This window comes from Mchenga conophoros, linkage group LG20 (assembly GCF_057382185.1).
Source record: "Mchenga conophoros isolate Kocher_MC1m ecotype Shallow Benthic linkage group LG20, M_conophoros_male_GT1.1, whole genome shotgun sequence".
Lineage (NCBI taxonomy): Eukaryota > Metazoa > Chordata > Actinopteri > Cichliformes > Cichlidae > Mchenga > Mchenga conophoros.
Genome location: NC_140545.1, coordinates 31,900,795 through 31,921,295, shown reverse-complemented (window position 1 = coordinate 31,921,295; position 20,501 = coordinate 31,900,795). Strand labels below are relative to the sequence as shown.

The 20,501-nt window shown below is 37.8% G+C and overlaps 2 protein-coding genes across 5 annotated transcripts; one reads left to right on the top strand and one right to left on the bottom strand.

The window, feature by feature from the left end:
• Positions 1 to 991: 991 nt before the first annotated feature.
• Positions 992 to 5,358, bottom strand: LOC146551176 (uncharacterized). Its single transcript, XM_085259051.1, has 5 exons — positions 5,155 to 5,358; positions 4,050 to 4,370; positions 3,605 to 3,922; positions 2,517 to 2,670; positions 992 to 2,388 (listed from the first exon to the last, which is right to left on the bottom strand). The coding sequence occupies exons 1-5, from the start codon at positions 5,186 to 5,188 to the stop codon at positions 2,220 to 2,222; spliced, it is 996 nt and encodes a 331-aa protein (XP_085115177.1). The 5' UTR covers positions 5,189 to 5,358; the 3' UTR covers positions 992 to 2,219.
• Positions 5,081 to 19,660, top strand: ptpn22 (protein tyrosine phosphatase non-receptor type 22). 4 transcript variants are annotated; one of them, XM_085259044.1, is made up of 28 exons: positions 5,081 to 5,406; positions 5,753 to 5,839; positions 6,678 to 6,792; positions 7,996 to 8,104; positions 8,460 to 8,536; positions 8,920 to 9,015; positions 9,225 to 9,263; positions 9,432 to 9,503; positions 10,468 to 10,527; positions 10,671 to 10,813; positions 12,515 to 12,581; positions 12,682 to 12,759; positions 12,939 to 13,025; positions 13,443 to 13,950; positions 14,026 to 14,112; positions 14,209 to 14,283; positions 14,487 to 14,558; positions 14,687 to 14,835; positions 16,806 to 16,833; positions 16,999 to 17,082; positions 17,217 to 17,285; positions 17,396 to 17,529; positions 17,664 to 17,691; positions 18,128 to 18,214; positions 18,423 to 18,526; positions 18,620 to 18,650; positions 18,735 to 18,815; positions 18,897 to 19,660. In XM_085259044.1, exons 3-28 carry the CDS (start codon positions 6,691 to 6,693, stop codon positions 18,956 to 18,958), a joined length of 2,529 nt encoding a protein of 842 aa, XP_085115170.1. In that variant the 5' UTR covers positions 5,081 to 5,406; positions 5,753 to 5,839; positions 6,678 to 6,690; the 3' UTR covers positions 18,959 to 19,660. The 4 variants fall into 4 exon arrangements, with proteins under 4 accessions (XP_085115170.1, XP_085115173.1, XP_085115172.1 ...); XM_085259047.1 differs by having other exon boundaries at positions 5,082 to 5,406; positions 18,152 to 18,214; XM_085259046.1 differs by lacking the exons at positions 5,081 to 5,406; positions 5,753 to 5,839 and adding an exon at positions 5,947 to 6,126.
• Positions 19,661 to 20,501: the final 841 nt, after the last annotated feature.

Below are 20,501 nucleotides of genomic sequence, written 5' to 3'. Positions count from 1 at the left end.
TGCCACTGCGGATCGTGACAACCTCTTCTCCAAAGTCAGCTTGGTTAGGAACAGAATATCATCACAATATTGTTGGATTATTGAAGGAGTACTTTGATGACCTCTTTAATCCCACTGACACTTCTTCCATAGAGGAAGCAAAGTCTCAGGACGAGGAGGACAACTCGTTCATCGCTGAGGGTGAGGTCACTGAGGGAGTTAAATAACTCCTTGGTGGTAGGGCCCCTGTGGTGGATGTTATTTGCCCTGAGTTCCTGAAGGCTCTGCATGCTTTAGGGTTGTCTTGGTTGACACGCATCTACAATTTTGCTTGGAGATCAGGGGTGGTAACTCTGGATTGGCAGACCGGGGTAGTGGTTCCTATCTTTGGGAAGGGGTTCACTGGAGGGTGTGCTCCAACTATTGGGGAATCACACTCCTCAGTCTATGCCGGGGTGCTGGCAAGAAGAGAGTCTGTTAGTTGAACCTTGGATAAAGGATACAGCTTGTAGCCTCCAGCTTGCACTGAAGTGGTTCACAGCCGAGTGTGAAGCAGCAGGAGAGGGGAGCGGGAGATTGACTGATGGATTAGTGCTGCGGCTGCAGTGATATGGACGTATACTGGTCTGTGGTGGTGAAGCTCTTGATTGACTGGTCTTTCTATGTCTTTACACTCACCTATGGTCACAGATACAAGTGGCAGAAATGAGGTTTCTCTGAAAGGTGGATGATCTTAGGGGGAGAAGTTCAGCCATTCGAAGGGGCTCAGAGTAGAATTGTCAACCAGGATGCCTCCTTGTCGAGGTGTCCAGGGCATGTCCCACTGAGAGGAGGCCCCGGTATTGGTAGGTGTATTGGTACATATATTGTATATTACCAAGGTATATGTACCAAAATACCTATATTGCATATAGGTATATTGGTACATCTTTAAGAGAGAAATCAAATACCCAAGTAGTATCACTGCTAAATATGAAATATATAAAATACAGAGAGATTTTATAATGTCTGAAATGAAAAGTTTTATTATTTTAACATTAAGTGTAACGAAATCAACTACAGTACAACGTGAGTAGTAATTAACCTGGAATTTTCTGACACTTTCTCTGAGAATGGAAACAAAATAGTATCAGTCAAGACCCAGTAAACTAAATATTTGGACAACTGTATGCTACAGTTCATATACATCACTAATTCAAGGGTAATATTGCTGAATTCTACCTTATAGTTTAGTCTGTTTCTAGTGTTGAGCCAGCAGCACTAGAATTTTAATCAACCTGATATGACATATTTTAATGCCCTACAACGCCCAAGTGCTGACACATTGTTGTGATACTGATTTCACAATAAGTGGGTGAGGTATTTGCATTTCTTCATAACCTGTAACAGCAATAAACCATTTATCATATAAAACTTCCAGACTCCACGGTTTAAGTATAATTAATGTCGCTAATACAAAAACAGCAAAGGTACATGGTAGTCAATGACTGTTTTACTGCAAATTTATTTATATATTTTTATAATCATCAGTCTAATTCATGTGGAAATTCAGGGACCTGAAACACACCTTTTTAATAATCTTGGGCTACATTCTTAGTCATCATCATTATTATTAAAACAATCCTCTTGATTGGCTCTCTTATGACGCTCCATATATATGTATAGTCGACTAACATGACTAGGTCTGAGTCAGGAATGCCGCAAAGGAGATATGTCCACTTAGAGGTAAATAAAAGTTAAATACCTGATACTCTCCATCAGTTTATAGAAGTGAAGAGGGCCTTAGATAGAAGGTAAAATGTCTGAAGTTTGTTTACATTTATTTCCACTACCTAAGACAATACCATAAGTCCTTTTATTTTCATTGATCGTGATAATCATCATTAGCTGCCTTCTGAAAAGCTTTGTTGGATTTAATGTCAATATTTTGTATAACTAATGTATACAAAATTGTGTAACTACTATATGAAAAGTTGATCTGATAAAGCAATCAGCAAACATAATTAAAACTGTTATTTCAATGGTCTTGTAGATTCTTCCAAACTCTAGTATTTCAAATAAATAACAGACCACTTTGGTCAGTATTGCATGAGTCATTCTGCAGTCTGACATGTTATGCCCTACCCTCTTCACAAACAGGCCCACATGATCGAAGAACTTTGGCCAACAATTAAGCCACAAAGCTGCTATCTCAGAGGCATCATTCTAACTTCCACAGAACTACCACAGTAAAATTCAGGTCACTGACACGCATGGTAAATTCGCCTGCAATGAATATTTTTCTTCTGGTTGGCATATTTTTTGTATCTTCTTCTTGTGCATTTAACAGCTGTGCAAATGATTATCAACAAGGCCAGAAAAGAACTCCAACGCAGTAATATGTACCACAGTGGCAGTCCCGTCAATGATCTAGAAAAGAAAAGGGGAGTAGGGCAGGTTTTCAGACCGCATCTTATGGTGAAATTTCAACAAATTTAAATTCTCTTTTCAGCCTTTAGTGATTCTTCCATAGAGTAAAAAGTAGCATATTGACTAACCTGATGAAAAAAAAGCCTTGAGTGGTTTCATTCAGTTGTAAAGATTGATTTCTTGTGTTATCACTGATGTTCATAATAACTAGGCAGGAGGTCAGAGTTGGTGGTGTGACTGTGGTTGTGCTCATTCTGTCTGCACAGTCATAAATTGGTTGACCTGGTAATGAAAAAGAAAAGATTACAATGATAATGCTTTATAGACCTTGAGGATGAAGCTTTTACAGCATTGTAAAAACAAGAGAGAAGAAAACAGACGTTGTTGTTTAGAATATTTCATGGTAACTTTAAACTCTGTCTTTTATGTTTATTGTGTTTTTATGCTTAGAATATAATACTAATGACCTGATTTTTGTTAATAAAAAAATAGAATGACCCTAAGGAAAATTTGTACATAAAGGGTTTGTACATACGGTCATATCTGTTATAACCTCTAGGAGTCACTGAAGTCAAAACTTACACACGATGTCTTTAATCCTTTCTTCCAAGCAATAGTTTACTATACTACACACACGCAGACATGCACGCATGCATGCACAAGTTGCATAAAAACAATTATTAAATGCCATTTTAATTTCATCATAAATTTTTGGCTTTAAAGTGTCACAAATGCACAAATAGTCTATTTTTTGCCACTAATATATGAGGCTATGAATATTGTAATCTTTTTCATGGGACATTTATGAATGGTGTAAATCATCTATGCTACGCTAACTACGCTATTAAACTTAAACTAAATATTTTACGTTTAAATTAATGTCTTAATGTTGAAAAAATCTCATTCTAAATTAAAAAACTAACTAACTAAATAAATTATCACTATGGGAACAGAACCACGTCCATGCTCAAACATTACAACAGAACACTTGCCATGTTTTAAAATGAAATATAGTAATTGACTTGTTGTTTTAGTCATTGTATATTGTCAGTAAATATAAATAGTTGTTATAAAAATGCTGCATGTTTTTTTTTGTTTTGTTTGTTTTTTTACATTTTTTACATTTGTTCTAAAAGCATTTTATTAATCAGTAAATCACTGTAAAGACAGTTCTCACATTTATATTTGCACAATGGAATATCACATTTGTTCTTACCCTGAATATTAACAACATAGATACAGCTGCTGTTTGCAGGCATCAGAACCTGCACAGAGATGAGCTCACTCTTCTCACTGCTTATGTCATTACTGCCAATACAGAAATAACTACAGTCCTTTTGAACTGCGCCACAGTGAAGATACAAGTCTGAAGACTTATGGAGCAGGAAGTCCTTTCTGTCAATGTGCTGATACCAGGCATAACGAACACCAGTGCCCTTTGCACAACCACAGCGTAAGGTAACTGACTTCCCCCAACATGTTGGCCTGTCCACCAGAGAGCTCAGGGGCCAAAGTCGGGGCTTGGACACTGGAACTGACACAAAAAAAGAAATGTCAGTCCAGTCAGCTTAACACCAAACAGAGGCTGTGATGCAGCATATTTCACTGTTATTGTAAAATAATGTTTATTTTCTAAGTTGCATAACGTCTTTTATTCTTACCTTCAGTGATAATCACTTTGACTTGGGTCATGATGTCAGCATATATCTTATCAATCCCAACCCAGTACGCTCCAGCGTCATCAAATCGGAGATTTGTGACTTTCACAAACAGCCCCCTTCTGTTTAAATCTATCACTTGGGACCTGTGTGTGTTTCGACTGTTTTCTGAGTCTGCCACAATCTCACAATTGCTTCTGGAGGGCCCTCTGCACCAATACTTTTTGCTGTACAGAAAATGATTTATGCCATACTTGCATTTAAGGATAAATTCACCTCCAACATGGGCTGTGATCTCTTTATCACATTCAAGCTGAAGACTTGCTGAAATACAAGGCAGACAGAAAGAAAATCCTTGTAGTCTGGTAAATCATAAAAATGTTATTCAGTTTTTAATTCGAATTAATATGAGTTTGCAGTTTACCTTCAAATTTTGATTGTCAGATAGCACAAATGCTAGAATAATTGTCACTAAAAGCCCGAGAAAAAAACACAAGCAAAAAAACCACCTCATGAGTACTTGAGAGATGGGGGTAGGTGTTGTCAAACATCCTGTGTGCATTTGCAACACTTTTCTTTCATTTAACAGTATGTAAAGTAAATATATATATATATATATGTTTCTATTCCACCTTTCACGAAAAATGTTTCCCAAAAAATAGTTAACGTGTTAATTGAATTTAAGGTTTAAAGAAAAAAACATGTTAATTTAAACATGTTTTTCTTCGTAAATAAATATTTCAATAAGGAGTACATTCAAGAATTTTTATAGGCTTGTATGTTTTAATTATAATTTTAAATCTTAAAGAATTTCAGGATATGAAAGTGAAGAGGCATTTATTTTTCACATAACAAAAAAATTATGACGGATTTATATATGAAATAGTAAGTTTACTGTGACTGAAAAATATTGATATGAAATCAGAGTTTTTATCTATGATGCTAGAATAAGCTGTGATTTTACAGTTTAAAGTCACAAAGAACGGAAGTGGAAAAAATTACAAAAATAGAGCCTGGGAGAGAGAGAATAAACAATGATGATTAAGGTGCTGAAAGGATTTAGCTTAGTAAGTTCTTTCATAGAAGGTTTAAATTATAGCTCACTCACCTTGAAAAAGCAAAACGAGGTAAAATATCTTCATACTGATGTCAGGTTTGGAATCAACTCGACAATCAGGAAACTGTAGAGGTGGACTGTGGTGATCTTAGCTTCCTGTAGGTGCGTTGTGGGTTACATAAATGCTTTTGCGTCTATGCTAGGCCTTGAACACGAGTGTAACATGCAGCAATACTAACTAGTGACACAGAAGTGAAAGAGTGGGAACCCTCCCCACATAAGAGCTGCACTTCACTTTACCTGGTAAGAAATTCCCATTTCTTTAATCTAGTTAATCATAGTTTATCGGACACTGCTGTTGATTATTACGAGCAGCATGAGATACATTTGCACAGCAGATGCTTGATTCTTTATGACTGGAAAAAACATGGCAAAAATCTTCCTTTAACCTTTTGTTATTCGCTAGTCTGTCTTGGATGCTTTGATATTATCCAGTTATATTTTCCCGATATATACTGTAAACCGGTGACTAATGTAACATTCAGTTGAGTGTCAGAATGTCTCCGTTAGTTTATTACAAAGCCACTAGATGTCACTATTCGACTGATGTGGCGCTCAGCACCTGCTAAATGTAGCAATGTCCTGTCAGAACTTCTTCATGATGCCACCCCGGACAAAAGCATTAGTTGAAGGTTGACTGACAAAAGAGGCAACATCCACGCCCGGGAGCACTTTGGTAAGTAATGCATTTTTTCATTTGTATTTTTTAAGCCACACTCTTTTCAACGCTGAGCTTTTATGTATATTTAAGAAAGGGAAGTCTTTAACGGGTGAGTTATTGCCCGTGGTTCCTGAAAACATAGCTCCTCCCACTACTCTTTTTATGCACACATTGTGAATTTAAAAGTATTGTTGCTTAACCACTAAACAAATTGCATGAATTTGTGCTAGCTGAGATTCACAAGATTTTTTTTTTATCATCCTGTCTCACTTCAATTACAAAAATGTCTGCTGTACAGTAAGGTAGGTACATGAAGACTTCCCAAAGCTCTGAGTGGATTACTGCTGAGCAACTAAGGGTGATTATCTTTGACACTTGCGCTCCCTCTTTCTTCTGTCTTAGGCTCTATCCCTACATGCGTTTCTCCTCCACTTGGCTTGTGTATTTAAAATATTGTACAACTGACTAGACTGCTTTTGATTAAGATCACCTGTTTTGACTGTTTATGTGCATAAATATATGTTTGTTTTCCCCTACCATCCCCTTTGCTACATATTTATGCAATAGAACACCCGGGTGACTTTAGGACCCTGTGAGAGAAACCCACAGGGGGCGCGGCAATATTTTTAATCTGACCACAGAACCTGTTAGCTTCCTCTTACATTCTGTAAGACAGTTTAGAAGTTCCCTTACACCAGTTCCTTCATGTGAGAGCTACAATACAGAAGTGCTCTGTAGCGGAGCAACGTAACAGCCTCAGTCCTGTCCCCAAGCTTAGCAAGCCTATCCATGACCTGTGGACAAGGACCTTTGTGCCATGAAATGCCTATGAAAACTGCCCTATCCCACACAGTGAAGATCCAGCTATGGACCAGCAGGTCAGGATTCTGAGAAGCTTCCTGGATGACCTGGAAAGACAGGAGGCTGCGGCTGAGGAGACACCTAACGGCATTGCTGGGGAGTTTGTGGTGAGTTAACAGTAATGTTCCTCTTGTTTAAGTACAGCTAAAAATTCTCAACCCAGAAGACATGCTGTATTTCTCGATGGGTTTTCACATTCACACGCTAAAAAAAGGTGTATTTTTATATTGACAGTAAGCACAGCGAAACTGAAAGTTCTTAGTCTTCCCGATTTTTAGGTTTTTTACAAAAGACATCACACTGAGGGAAGTACCACGCTGGTATTTTTCGGAGGGTTCCAACGCCATTTTCATTCTTCCTCTTTGTATTGATGCTTGTCACTAAAGGCACAACAAGGAAGAAGTGTAAGCAAAAGTCCTGTAACACGACTGACGACTAGCAGCAACAACAACCACACACACACACACACACACACACACACACACACACACACACACACACACAGAGAGAGAAACACACTCACGCAAACATACTAAATTGTGCCTGAGAGGTGTTAACCCCAGGGTGACATCATCTGTGGGCTGCTGCCATGGTGATGAGTGACATGGCGGTGCCTGAAGACAGCACTGTGTGCTTCACATGCTGCCCCTCTGCTGTCATACTGCTGCCACCCCAACCACTCCAGAGGAAAGAGTCCATTGCATCACTTCCTCTGAGGACAAAAAGCACTTTGTAGTGTTAGAGAAGTGCAGATGTATTTCAAGTCCTTTAGCAGACTCTTTTAGATCTGCCTCAACTGGCCTCAGAACAAACATGAGTTTAACTTGAGAGTCCGAGCTTCCGCTTAGGTGATTTAGAATCGAGGTCCTCTCAGTTTGTCAGCCATCATGTCAGTTTGAGCTCGAATGAGTCACAGATTCTTCGTCTGAGGCTGAATCACATAAAAACTGACCACATGTGACAATGTGCCATTGGTCACATGTAATTTGCTGGTTACATGCCCACTTTTTATTCACTCTCCTCTATCAGTTGCTAATGACCTTAAAGCATCTGCACTATGAAAAAAGAGCTTTTCCAGTAAATGCACAGGAAACACTACCATGAAACTCATATTACCCATCTGCTGTTTTGGCTAATTAAATATAATTTAGACGCATTTACATGATACCCGTAGCTTGGAGGTTGTTTCAGTATGACACATCAGCAAAACATGACAAAAATAGCTCTTTGGCATTTAGATAGCGTCTAGGAACTATGATGAAAAGTCTTTATGAATGCAACGCATTTACATTTCTTTTTGTGTTTTTCAGAGGTTGAAAAGTCAGTCAACAAAGTACCGAATGGACAAGACGTATCCTAGCAAAACAGCAGAAAAGCAGGAAAACATCAAGAAGAACCGATACAAGGACATTCTGCCCTGTAAGCTTGTTTAAATGTATAAAAATACAACAGTTTTACAGTTTTCTGCATTAACACTGTAAAGGAATACTTCTAGATTACCTATAGTGTTGTGCCAGTGACCAAAAAAACCCATATAAACAGTATGTAATGCTCCATCAACATATCTACTTAAGTTTCTTATATTTATTTAAATTAGACAAGGTAGACTAGATCCTAGGAAAAGCTTACAAACATTAACATATTTTATTATATTTTCATCTTTATTTTATTCTAATTCTGTTCATTTCTTTTGCCACAAGGTGAGAACGTAAAGCACACTCTGAATCTTTTTAGGTTTTCCAACATTCATAACTACATATTTTTCTTTTTGTAGTTGACCACACCAGAGTAAAGCTTACTCTTGTCACATCAAAAAATGACACAGACTACATCAACGCCAGTTTCCTCAAGGTAAAGAACAAGGTCCCTTTTAGCTTATATCCACTGACGGCTCAGCTTCTACACATTTAATTGACAAACAACGTAAGTGCACTATTTAGGCTGCTTTAGCCTGGCCACAGTGGATTGGCCACTTTACAAACCAACTGTACCCCAGCTTCTCTTTTTTATGCTGTTCGAAGCTTTTTAACATTATCTGTGGTTGCACTGATCTCTGCTACATTCTGAGCCAGAGTCTTGCTGCTGCTCTCTCTGCCAATATCTGTGAGTGGAAGGCTAGGGAGGTATATGCTGCCAAATAGTTGCTGCATTAGAGATAACAGGTTTCTTTTGGCCACGGGGGTCCCGACTGAAATATGGTTTGTGCAAATGTAACTACTGTGTTTTGTGTGCAGGGAGTATCAAACTCCAGGGCTTACATTGCTACTCAGGGTCCTCTGCCCCACACAGTAGTGGACTTCTTGAGGATGCTTTGGGAATACAAGACAGAGGTAAGGTCTACACCACAAGGTGCATTTAAGATAGCACAACTTGCTTTATTTCTTCAGTTGAAAATTAAATTAAGATTAAAAGAGCTGTGACTTTGGCCACAGTAGCTGAAATACAGATCCCCATCCCAGTTCACATATCTTTTAAAAATGTTTTATTTATTTATTTTTAGATCTATGATTTTTTTTTTTTTTACACTTCATGATTCTAGGTTGTCGTGATGGCCTGTCGAGAGTTTGAGATGGGAAAGGTAAACTTCTCTCTGCTTTCCACTTTTTTTCTCACCATACAGAATTTTCTCTATATTTGTATGTTTATACACCAGCCTGGTGTCAGTTTGTTAACTATTATCGTTTGATGTATTGTTTAAATTGAAAGTACTTTTGTTACACTTGTATGATTGATTTTTTGTGTTTAGAAAAAGTGTGAGGTTTACTGGCCACAGAAACACGAGGAGCCGTTCGTTTGTGAGCCTTTTAAAGTTTACTGTGTGAGTACTTTTTGTTCTCTATTCATATTTTCAAGATGAATAGGTTAATGGATCTGATGCAAAAACTTATACTGAATATATACTATAGTATTTGCTATACTGAATATATTTAACTACTTTACAAAACAAAAACTGGCTGCTCAACATTGGATTTTCTCTAATCCACACAGGGTCAACATTATTCATACGGTCTCAAATACATACAACTAATATTTGGTTAAATGTCCCTTAGCAAGTCGCGCCTCACCCAGATTTGCTTTGCTTTTTGTAGCTTGGCATAACTCTGGTTGGATATTTGACCACTCTTCTTGACAGAGTTGGTAGAGTTGATTTAAATTGGTTGGTTTCTTAGCATAGCTTATAACCACACTCCACAAATTAGATATCATTAAATTTAAAAACCCTCAGCTTTTGTCATTGTGGCCAAATGGCTTAACCTTTGTCTTGTCTGACCATAAAATTTCTAAGCCAAAGGCCTTTGGCTTGTTTATTTGGGCACCTGTAAATTTCACTTGAGATTTAAGGGGTCAATTTTAGAGCAGGGCTTTTTTCTTGGTGAGCAGCCTCTCAGTCCATGGCGACGTAAAACTCGGTTCGTTACAATTTTAAAAAAGACTTTCCCATTTTGTGTAAATCTACAGGTCTCCATAGATTTTCACTGTACCTTCGCATTGTTCTGAGCATTGTTCAATCCAACCAGTGCTGTCAATCCAATTCTTTTTATGCTAAAGGATTTTTTGACTTTTTATGTATAAATTTGAGCCTGTGGAGATTAGTGAAAATCCCAAATAAGCCCCAAATTACTGTTCACACCCATGATGAATCTCTGTAAACTGACCAGTACTGTATGCCATGCACATACACTATACCTAATTATAGTTTTTTTAAAGTCTTACATTGTTTTACCATAATTTTGTAAGCAGCAAGATCAAGAATTTAGGTTAAAGAAAAACTTTTTGTGCAGGACTCTGAAGAAAGCAAAGGAGACTATCTGACCAGGACCCTAAGGTTGACCTATCACAATGTAAGCACTGTTTATAGCCTGCCTAACTTTTGTGGTTGTATTTGACAGTTGGGTTTGAACCCAAAAATATAACTATGAAGTTTAATGTGCTCTAAAAAGACGCTTGCATTCTAAATGTGTACAATACTTTGAATTTTTTTCAGAGTTCCCGAACCTTGAAACAGTTGCACTATGTCAACTGGCCAGATCACGGAGTACCGGACTCCATCCCTCCCATTCTGGACATGTTGCATGAGATGCGCTCTTATCAAGCCCATGATGACGTCCCTATTTGCATTCACTGCAGGTCAGGCATTTGAATAGAACTTGAACTTACTGCATGGCTGGAGTTAGGTGTTAAGGCAAAATATACATCCTGTTAACATATGAGTGAAGTGGATTGTCTTGCTCAAAAATGAGCTGCAAAGCTGATCTTTATTTTTTAATAGGTAATGCTTATATTGTTGGAAGCTCTGTTCATCGTTCTTAAGAAAAATGTTCTTGATGCTGTTTAGCGAAACCAGAAATGAATCAGAATGTACACAGCTCAACCTTTAAAGTAAAAGGTGCACCGGTCCAACTGAAAGGAGGCTTTTGTCACTGTTGGTTTCACATGCTTAAATTTCACATCCTGTCACTCAGGACAACTTGAATCACCAGCTTGGGGTCAATTTTTGTAGCGATTGATTTTCTAAATATAATGTAAATTAGATTGCGTTGCTTTTTAATGCAAAGAAATCAGAATATGGTGTTGGTCTTCTCTCAAGTATTTCAAAGTATTTCTTTTAACTGGATTCAAGAAATAATTCAATTGATTTCAACTAAAAATGAAACTACACGTGAAAAAATATTTCAGGTAAATGAAAACGTGACTCTTTTATTCTTGTACGTTGTTTTTGTTTTAAATAGTTTGAAAGTTCGCGTGCGATTTTATTTTTTTTTTAAAGTAAAGCATGAAGCCATTATAGAAATTGAGGTTGTTGTCACTCTTTTATTCTTTACTTATATTTCTGAACATCGCTTTGTTATCTGATCAGTACACGCACGAGCAGAAACTACCACACTGTATGAAATGCCATCGCTCCTTTCTAACATGTTAAAGAAAAAAAGCAGATCAAAGGAGAACTGTGCTTTTGGTTGTGATCGAGTTTGTACTGCTTGTGGGCAACGTGTACAGGTCCCCAGCAATATGGCTTCGAGGTTAGACGCTATTCTTTTAACAGGAAATGTTTGTAGGTGGTTGGCCAAAACCCCACTGGGTTGTAAAGTATATATGTATACATTTCCCCCTAAAATTTTCCAGCACTTACACTATGGCTAAAGCAAGAGCTTGTGACTTAGATAAGTCCAAATAGAAAACCTTGGGGCATGTGGGATTGCACCTGTGTGAGCTTGTCAGTTGTGTAGAAAGTTTGTATCATTTTGTTTCCAGTTCTGCATCATACTTTCCCTCTGAGGAAACGCAAACAAGTATAGATTTGTCACATACTGTTACTTTGTCACATACTGATTGTTTTTTTTTTTTTACATAAATACATATTATATTTTTTATATGCTTATGCTTAACTAAACTGTTCAGAAACTATTAACATGTGAAACCATGACACTCCTCATGATGAGTCAGCCATGTACTGTTGAGTTTGTAGCAGATATAACCTAACCTACATATCACGAAGCCACCCCACATCTGTGACAGGTCACCACAACATGGTTGCTAAAACTATCATTAAAGTTTTATTTTTTTATTGCGCCAGTTTTCATTTGTTTTCTTGTCCTGAGAAAGAGTTTTGTACTTAATTCAGCTGACGAGGGGAGTCGTAAGCTGTGAATAGTTACAGACATTGCTGCAGTGGTTGTGGTTTAGCCATTAGATGTACCATCGTACCTAATGCCTTCTTCAGCTATGCTACATATATGTAGGGCAAGTATAGCATAGTTGAAGAAGCATATGGGCAGTTATACTGCAAATGTCTGAAAAATGTGACGTTTTTCTGTTGTGTATTTGCAGTGCTGGCTGTGGTAGAACAGGAGCCTTGTGTGTCATTGATTATACCTGGAACCTCCTAAAGAAACAGGTTAGCTATTCTTCTCTGCCTTGCTGTACATTTTGTACGACAGATGCGTTTAACTGTAAAATTGCCAACCTTTCCATTACTTTTGTGTGCTCGTTTATAGATGATCACTTCAGATTTCAGCATCTACAATTTAGTTCAAAGCATGAGAACCCAGAGGCCATCTTTAGTTCAAACCAAGGTACCTGATGTTTTTTTAATATAATGCAAACCATCACATCTAACAAGTCTTCCAATCAACAGAAACAAATTTCAAGCAATTTATATAACAGTAATGCCAGTTAATGTCAGTTTTGTTTCGTGAATCGTGCCCCAAAGTTATGCTACCTAACAGAACAAATTCTTGTTGTTTAATCTCAGGAACAATATGACCTTGTCTACAGAACCATCAAGTTACTATTTCAGAGATATTTGCAGTCTGTAGATGAACAGACTTTCCAAAACGAGGTAAGTAACCAGAGATTTATTATTGTTAGTGAGCTTAGACAGAGACTAGCTAGAAGCAGAGACGACATGGTTTTGGTTGTGTGCTTCATCAACGCATACCGAAACGCACAGCCATCTGAATCTGTAAAACAGAAACAGTAGATGTGGCAGGCTTTCTTGTGGTTTCAGCAACATTAAAATAGAATCTAGTCACATGATCAAAGCGGAAAATCATCAAACTGGCAGATTTGAAAATTAACTAAGAAGGCAGTGACACCTCTGTGCTCTGTTGAAACTGCTGCTGTACACTTCTTTTATTTACTGTTAAGCAAAATATTAAACGGAGCTGAGAACATTCGTATTTTACAAGCATACTGAATTTACATGCAAATTATAATCAATAATCTATTCTTGATGCAACTCATACTCCTCTTAAAGGTCTCTGAGATCTTAATCCCAGGTGAGGAGTCTGGTTTTCTGCCACAATTTCAGCATCTGCTTGACGAGGAACGGGCCTTCCTACCACAGTACAACAGTCCTTTGGCTTCTTCAGAAAACCTACTTTTCTTGAACGCCAAGGACATGCACAAAGACCAGCAACAATGGCCTCTGTTCCAGACCTCTCCTGAGTCAGTTCCCCAGGACCTGAATGAAGTACCCTGGATGGTGCATGCAAATCAGAGAATTCCTTCAGCAGAAGAAGAATTGGTTGCAGAGAGTGATAGTGCACCGTCACTGATCCGTCAGCCCTCACCAGATCTAGCAGCAGCCATTTGTTCAATGGTGGAGGACCCCTACTTTGACACTGGTTTGAGTTCTCCGTCATCAGATGGGGGACACACGGGTGCTGCTGAGGAGACCACAGAGTGGACATTTAGCCCTCTTTTCAGTGCACCCTCATTATTTTTGAATGACCACACTCTGGAGGCCAACTCACCTGCTTCAGGTCAGTGCTAGTGCCTGTGCATGTGTTAGTTTCAAGATGAGCAACAAATAGCAGCTGATTTTTCTGTTTTTGCAGACACTGGTGAAGTCTGTACTTCTGGAGAAGACCCTCCTCCACTACCTGAACGAACCCCAGAATCCTACATGCTGGCTGTGGATACAGGTTAGGGCCCATAGTGAACATACATCTGGAATATGAGCTGTTAGCTTAAGGGATGCTTACTTAAATGATGCAACATGTTGCAATTTTGTCTTTCAGAGGTATCTGACCCTTTTGAAAGGTTATTAGTTATTCCACACGATGCTGCTGCTGATGCACTTACAGAAATTAGTGGTAAGAACACGTAACTGGAAAATAAAATGAGACTATTAAGTATGTAGATGTCTGCAACATATTACACACAGTTTCCAATGCATCAACCGTTTACTGAGCACTTGCAATAAGATCTTATTTGATCAAAATCCTTCATATTGCAATCATGTTATTCAGCAAGTGCACTATTATTGATACACTATGATACTTTTCCTTACTTCCAGGCAGTCCCCCCTCACCTGCACCCCCACTTCCAGAAAGAACCCCTGAATCTTTTGAGCTGGCTATTGATCAGGGTAACTTTATAATTTCAGAAATCTCAATGATGAAACAGTAATTTTAAAAAATGAAAAAGCTTTTTCAGGTATTTCAGTTTTCATAAAAAGACAATTGATTAATGAAATTGCTTATTTTGGCTTTTCAGCTCCCGTGGAGCAGAAATTAGAGGTCATACCAGCAGTCGCACCAGCGGTGAACCTGAATGTAATAGGAATGTCTTCAGAATGGTTTGGCAACTCAAATCTTGGAGCCACTACATTTCAGAATGAGAGGAAATCTTTTGAGAGGAGTAAGGTAAGAAAGAATTCTCTAGACAGAATTCCTGCAAAATGTGTCAGTAATGCTGAGAAATAGAAAAAGAAAGAATCAACAGTCCATTAAATATATAATCAATCTACCGGTTACTTAAGCAGCTTTCTTGTATTAGTCATCGTGATCTATAAACAAAACATGTTGCAGGAGGTTATCTCGCTTATCTCTAGTGTTGCGCTGCAGCAAATTAAGGAACTGGTCGTTCTAACCAAACCTGAGACTTATAGACATTGTCAAATTTTTATATTATTCGAAATACATGCAGAGCTTAAAATAAATAATAGCTCTTACTCTTGACTGCGGTTATTCTCAGTCACCAGACTGATAACTGGTTTTTGGGTTTCTCGCTCACGAGGCTTTGCAGCTTCAACAAACACAGTTGTAAAAGGTTGGGACACTGTGTAAAGTACAAATAAGAACAGAATGCAATGGTCTGCAAAACTCAGAATCACATAATTTATTCACAGTAGAAAACAGAAAACAAATCAAGACAAACATTTGAAGAAAAAGACTGGCTCATTTTGAATTTGATTGCAGCAACATGTCTCAAAAATGTTGGGATGGGGTTGCATGCACCTTTCAGCCATGATGGTGCCTTTGCAGACGTGCAAACTGCCGATTACATAGGCAATAATGCACCCCTGTACCATCAGAGACACAGGCTTTTGAACCGAGTGCTGATAACAAGCGACGTGGTGCCACTTCTCTTTAGTTCAGAGGAAACGGCATCCATGCTCTCCAGAAAGAATTTCAAATTTACAGTTTTCCACATTGCCTTTTAAATGAGCTTTGGTTTAAAAGGATGGTGGCCTTTCTAGATCATGTGTGCATCTTATTCTTTGCATGATTGAGTTTTAACAAGTACTTGTGCATGGTGTGGTAAACTGTGTTCACAGACTGATTTTTGTGTTCCTAAGTCCATGCAGCGATTTCCGTGACAAAACCATTCATGTTTTCAATGCAGTGCCACCCGAGGGCATCCAATGTTGATTTTCAGCCTTGTCCCTTGCACGCTCTTGGTGATGAAATATTTATACAATTTTACACTGAGCAACATTATGAATGTGCTTGTAGATACAGTTGTTTGCAGATTGGCGAGCCTCTTGCCATCTTTCATTCTGCCTCTAAAAGATGCTCCTTTTTCCTCCAAGTCATGGTACTGACTGTTGCTAAGTGATCTTAGCAACAGTGATGACTTATTTGTACAATTGTCTACTGTGTTTTTTTTTTAGTACCTCTTGTTTTTCCTGCCTTTTGTTGCTGGTTACCAGTTTATTTATACATGTTGCTACAATCAAATTCAAAATGAGCTAATAGTTTTTCCCAAAGTGGGACGGTTTCTCAGTTTAAACATTTAAAATGTTTTCTGTGTTCTGTTGCAAATAAAATATGACTTCATGAGATTTACTTAATCTTAATTTCTGTTTTCATTTACTGCTTTTCTGGAATCGGGTCTGGAATCAGTTTGTATGTGTTATTCATTTTACTCATTTACAGTAGTTATTAGTAATTATGTGCATCCCAGAACATGTGGGTGCAATGTCACACCCAAAAATGTCACAATGACACACGTCAAGGTTTGTGATAACTCACGTTGTTGATTCACTACCGTTTTCAAAACCATTTCCCTTACAAAACAATAGCGGTAACTGTTTAGATGTAGTAAGAATAAATGCCTTGCTGAGTATTATCCCTGTTGTGTTTGTACATGGTTAGTGGTTGCGTAGTTTCCCTTTCGCTTCCTTTTAGTTCTGCGAACAAACTTTTGCTTGCAAGGAGAGAAAGAGGAGTTAAAAAATATTTAAAAGGTCATTATAATTAATGTAGTCATTTAGCGACAGTTAATGTTAGATTTCATGATCTAAAATAAAACTGAAATTAATGTATACTGTTTTGGAAATATTTCTGAGATGTAGATATAGATAACCGTGGGTCACTTTTCTTTCTTGTAGAGTCTAAAAGTGAAAATGACCTTCACAGGTAAGATTTGATTTATTATTAACAGCGTAATAAACTATACCTATATAAAATTCTACAATGATAAAAAAAATTAAATTTTACATTTTCATAAATTCTCACAATTAGCAGGATATTTCTACATGTGCATTGCGATGATTTATATAGCATTGCTTTTTTGTACTGTAGGACCAGTAAATGATCCTGACCTTTCTTCAAACTGTACTTACTCTCCGTCTGTGGAGCCGCTATCTCCCCCACAGCCTGCCAAAGGTACGATCTAGCTTTGATGTTTGCCTTCAAGTCTTGTTTTAGAGTAAAACACTTGCATGCAAAACAGTGAATGAGGTAACTGTTACCTAATAAGAAATGTAAAAGTTTACGGTTGGTTGTATTTGATTGTGCAGCCGAGCGCAGTCCGACACCTCCCCTTCCAGAGAGAACTCGACAATCCTTCATCCTCGCCACGGAAGAAAGTGAGTATACCATCACCTGCTTAATAGCAGCGATAGCTACAGCTGTGTATTTGAACAGCAGTACTCGATGTCTATGGGTTTTTTTTTTATTTGTTTTTTTGTTTGTTTAGTTCTTGAGCCAACCGCCATTTTCCCACAACCGTTAGAAATAGCGCACCCCTCAACAAGGGTGGGTATATCATCTGAGTGGGATGGCACTTCTCAGCCCAAGAATTTCCACGATGCTGTCATGAGCAGGAGCAAGGTAATGGTGGTAAAATAGCTCCAAGGCAATAGAACACGCTGTTCTAAATAAGACAGCAAACAAGCAAAACAGTGATTAAAATGATAAGTTCCATAAGACATTTAACATTTTTGTTTTTAAACACTTCCCCACAGAGTGTTCGACCTAAAAGTTCAAGACAAGGTAGGTTGTTCAGTTCAATGATTGATGATACCCCCCTCTTTAGATGTGAGATTAAGCGATTTTCCATTGAAAGGGTATAAATAGCAATATTTGATCATAATCATAAGCTTTTTGTGGTTTCTAGTGAGCAGTGGCTTTTGCATATACACAGAGCTCTTATTAAGACTGTTTCAAAGTTAGGAACAGAAACTATAGACTATAACAAGTTTGGATTTTAATCGGTTTAGTCCAGTGACCAAACTGTTTTACTTACTGTTACATAAAAAATACTGTTTGATGATTTTAAATGGTGTCAAAAGTTTGTTTGTTGCTTTGAAAATGTTGGCGTACACTGGGAGGCATGATATGATAAAACAAGTGATGAAAGCTTGACTTTTAAATTGCTACTTGTTTTATTCATGATTAATCTAAATGCTTCTTTATGTGCTGGGTGTAGTTTATCATTGTGTTTCCACTGCAGAGCCCCCAACTGTAGTTCAGCCGATCGCTCCACCTACTGTGTTTGTAGCTGAAGGAGGAAGTGGTGAGTTGGTTCAGGCATTAAACAAAATACACAGTAGCCTCTCTCACACACACTGTTATTAGAAGACCTGTGTACCAAGTGCTTTGCTATAAGACTTCACAACATAGGGATTATTCTTGATGTGAAAAGCAGATCGCGTTAGAGGTCGCGCTTGGTGAAATTTCAAACACAAATTATTTCATTTTCTTTCTGTTTCTGTGTTAATCAGCTCAAGCGGAACACTGTGATGTGAACCGCAGAGCCTCCCTGAACAACGAGAAATCAGAAAACAAATCAGACAAAAACAGCGAAAAGGCCATGAGTAGAACGAAGGTAAACGTAAACTATACAAGTACATAGTTGCACGTTTCAGGGATATTTGAAAGGATATCGGCTCTAATTTGTGTTTTTGTTTCCTTTGCCTAGAGTCTAAGATTTTTTAAACACAAACAAAGACGTAAGTATGCTAAGATAAAACTTTGATATGGTCCTGATATCAGAAAGCTTAAACTAATAGATCTGTAAATTCTCATATCCTTAGCAAAAACTGCCCCTCCAATGCCTCCTACTCAACCTGGAGCGTCATCTCAACCATGCAGTGTTTTTTCAGTGTTCAAGTTTGGTAGGCCTACATATACTGTAACCAATCATATGTATTTCAGTATCACATAATACATTATAACATCATTTTTATCACCCGCAGGATTTGGAAACCGTTTTGGAAAGCCGAAAGGCCCCAGGAAATATCCTGACACTTGGGTCTGACTTCTCTGGAAACATAAAAAGTAGAAGCGTTTTTTATGATGGTCACAGTGACACATTGCATTGCTAGAAGATTAGTCTCATTGCCTCAGGACTAAGTGGCGATCAAACAAGCACCAGCACTAGAGCACCCCCAACAGGAGAGTCTTGGTACCTGCTCTGAATATGTTACGTACGATTTATGAACAAAAATGGATTTTAATTAAAAAACAGTAGCTTTAAAAGAAAAACATGGACAGCCACTAAGATGAATGACTTGAAAGTTCAAACTCAGGAATGCTAGTCATTAGAATAACTTGTGTGCAGAAGTAAGCAGTGAGAAGTTTTAACACTTCTTGCATTAAAGCTCAAAGCAATGCTGTCAAATCTGGCATGCAAGAAATATATTTTGATATGTGCCTTTATGCTTTCAGCATAACATGAAACGGGTATGCTACTTTGTGTTCATTACTTGACTTTTTCTGTGAAATAGAGCTCAATACTCAATGTCTGTTTGCCATATTTGACATGACCACCTGCAGTTTTTAAATGTTTTAAAAACTACTAACACCACCTTAAAAGACATGTCCAGTTAATGGACCATTGAATATGCATATTTAATATGCATATGTTGCAACTGTAAAGCTTAACTATATTACATACACTGGTTACACACAAATTATTTATTAAAAAATATTGACAGTATGCATTCTAATTGTGTTTTTTCCCTCTTGTTTAACAAGACGAGATCACATTACAAACAACAGAAAACCATGTTTCTGGCACACAGAGCATCGCGACATGAAATGACAAAACCCTGATATGACAGGGCTGTGATGGGGTGGTTTTTTTTTCTACATCAATTTATTAAGTTAAGACAACGTGAAAGCCACATTTCTGACAAAAAAAGAAGTCATTTTTCTCCTAGTTTGGGATATGAAAGGCCTAATCTTCTAAAACGATGATGCTATTATTATTTGCTTTTGGATATCATGCAAATGTAAAAGGATCATGTGAGCAACTTTTTTTTTTTTTAAATAACAAAAACATGGTACACTCTCCCCATTTTACCATCCTACTCAACAAATAAACCTTGCAGGTTTAAATGAGGCTTACTACATACAGTACAAGGCACTAAGATGTAGTCAGTGGTATAGCAAAGGCAGCAAAACACCATCACTTCCTTCACACAGGAACAAAATTTAGAAAACAGAATGAAGGTTTTTCAGAGACTCTGACGTACTCTAAAACGTGATCAAAGCTACGATGCTATATGCCTATTAGCCACAGCATTAAAGAGACGCAAAGAAATAACACAGACTGTGTTGGACTTTGAGGAAATAATTCTGGTATTCATGTGGATGGTACCACTCCAAAAAAAGCTGTATGGGCCTCCCTGAGCAGCACAAAAAGTGCTCAGGAGTGGCTGAACAGATTAAAATGTCCAAGGCATCGACTGGGCCTCAAAATTTCAGGTTCGAATATAATTGTGCATTTGTGAGATGCAATAGTCTGATCCCCAGAGACCACAGACACAGACCCTTTGGGATTGCTGACAGTGCTGTGC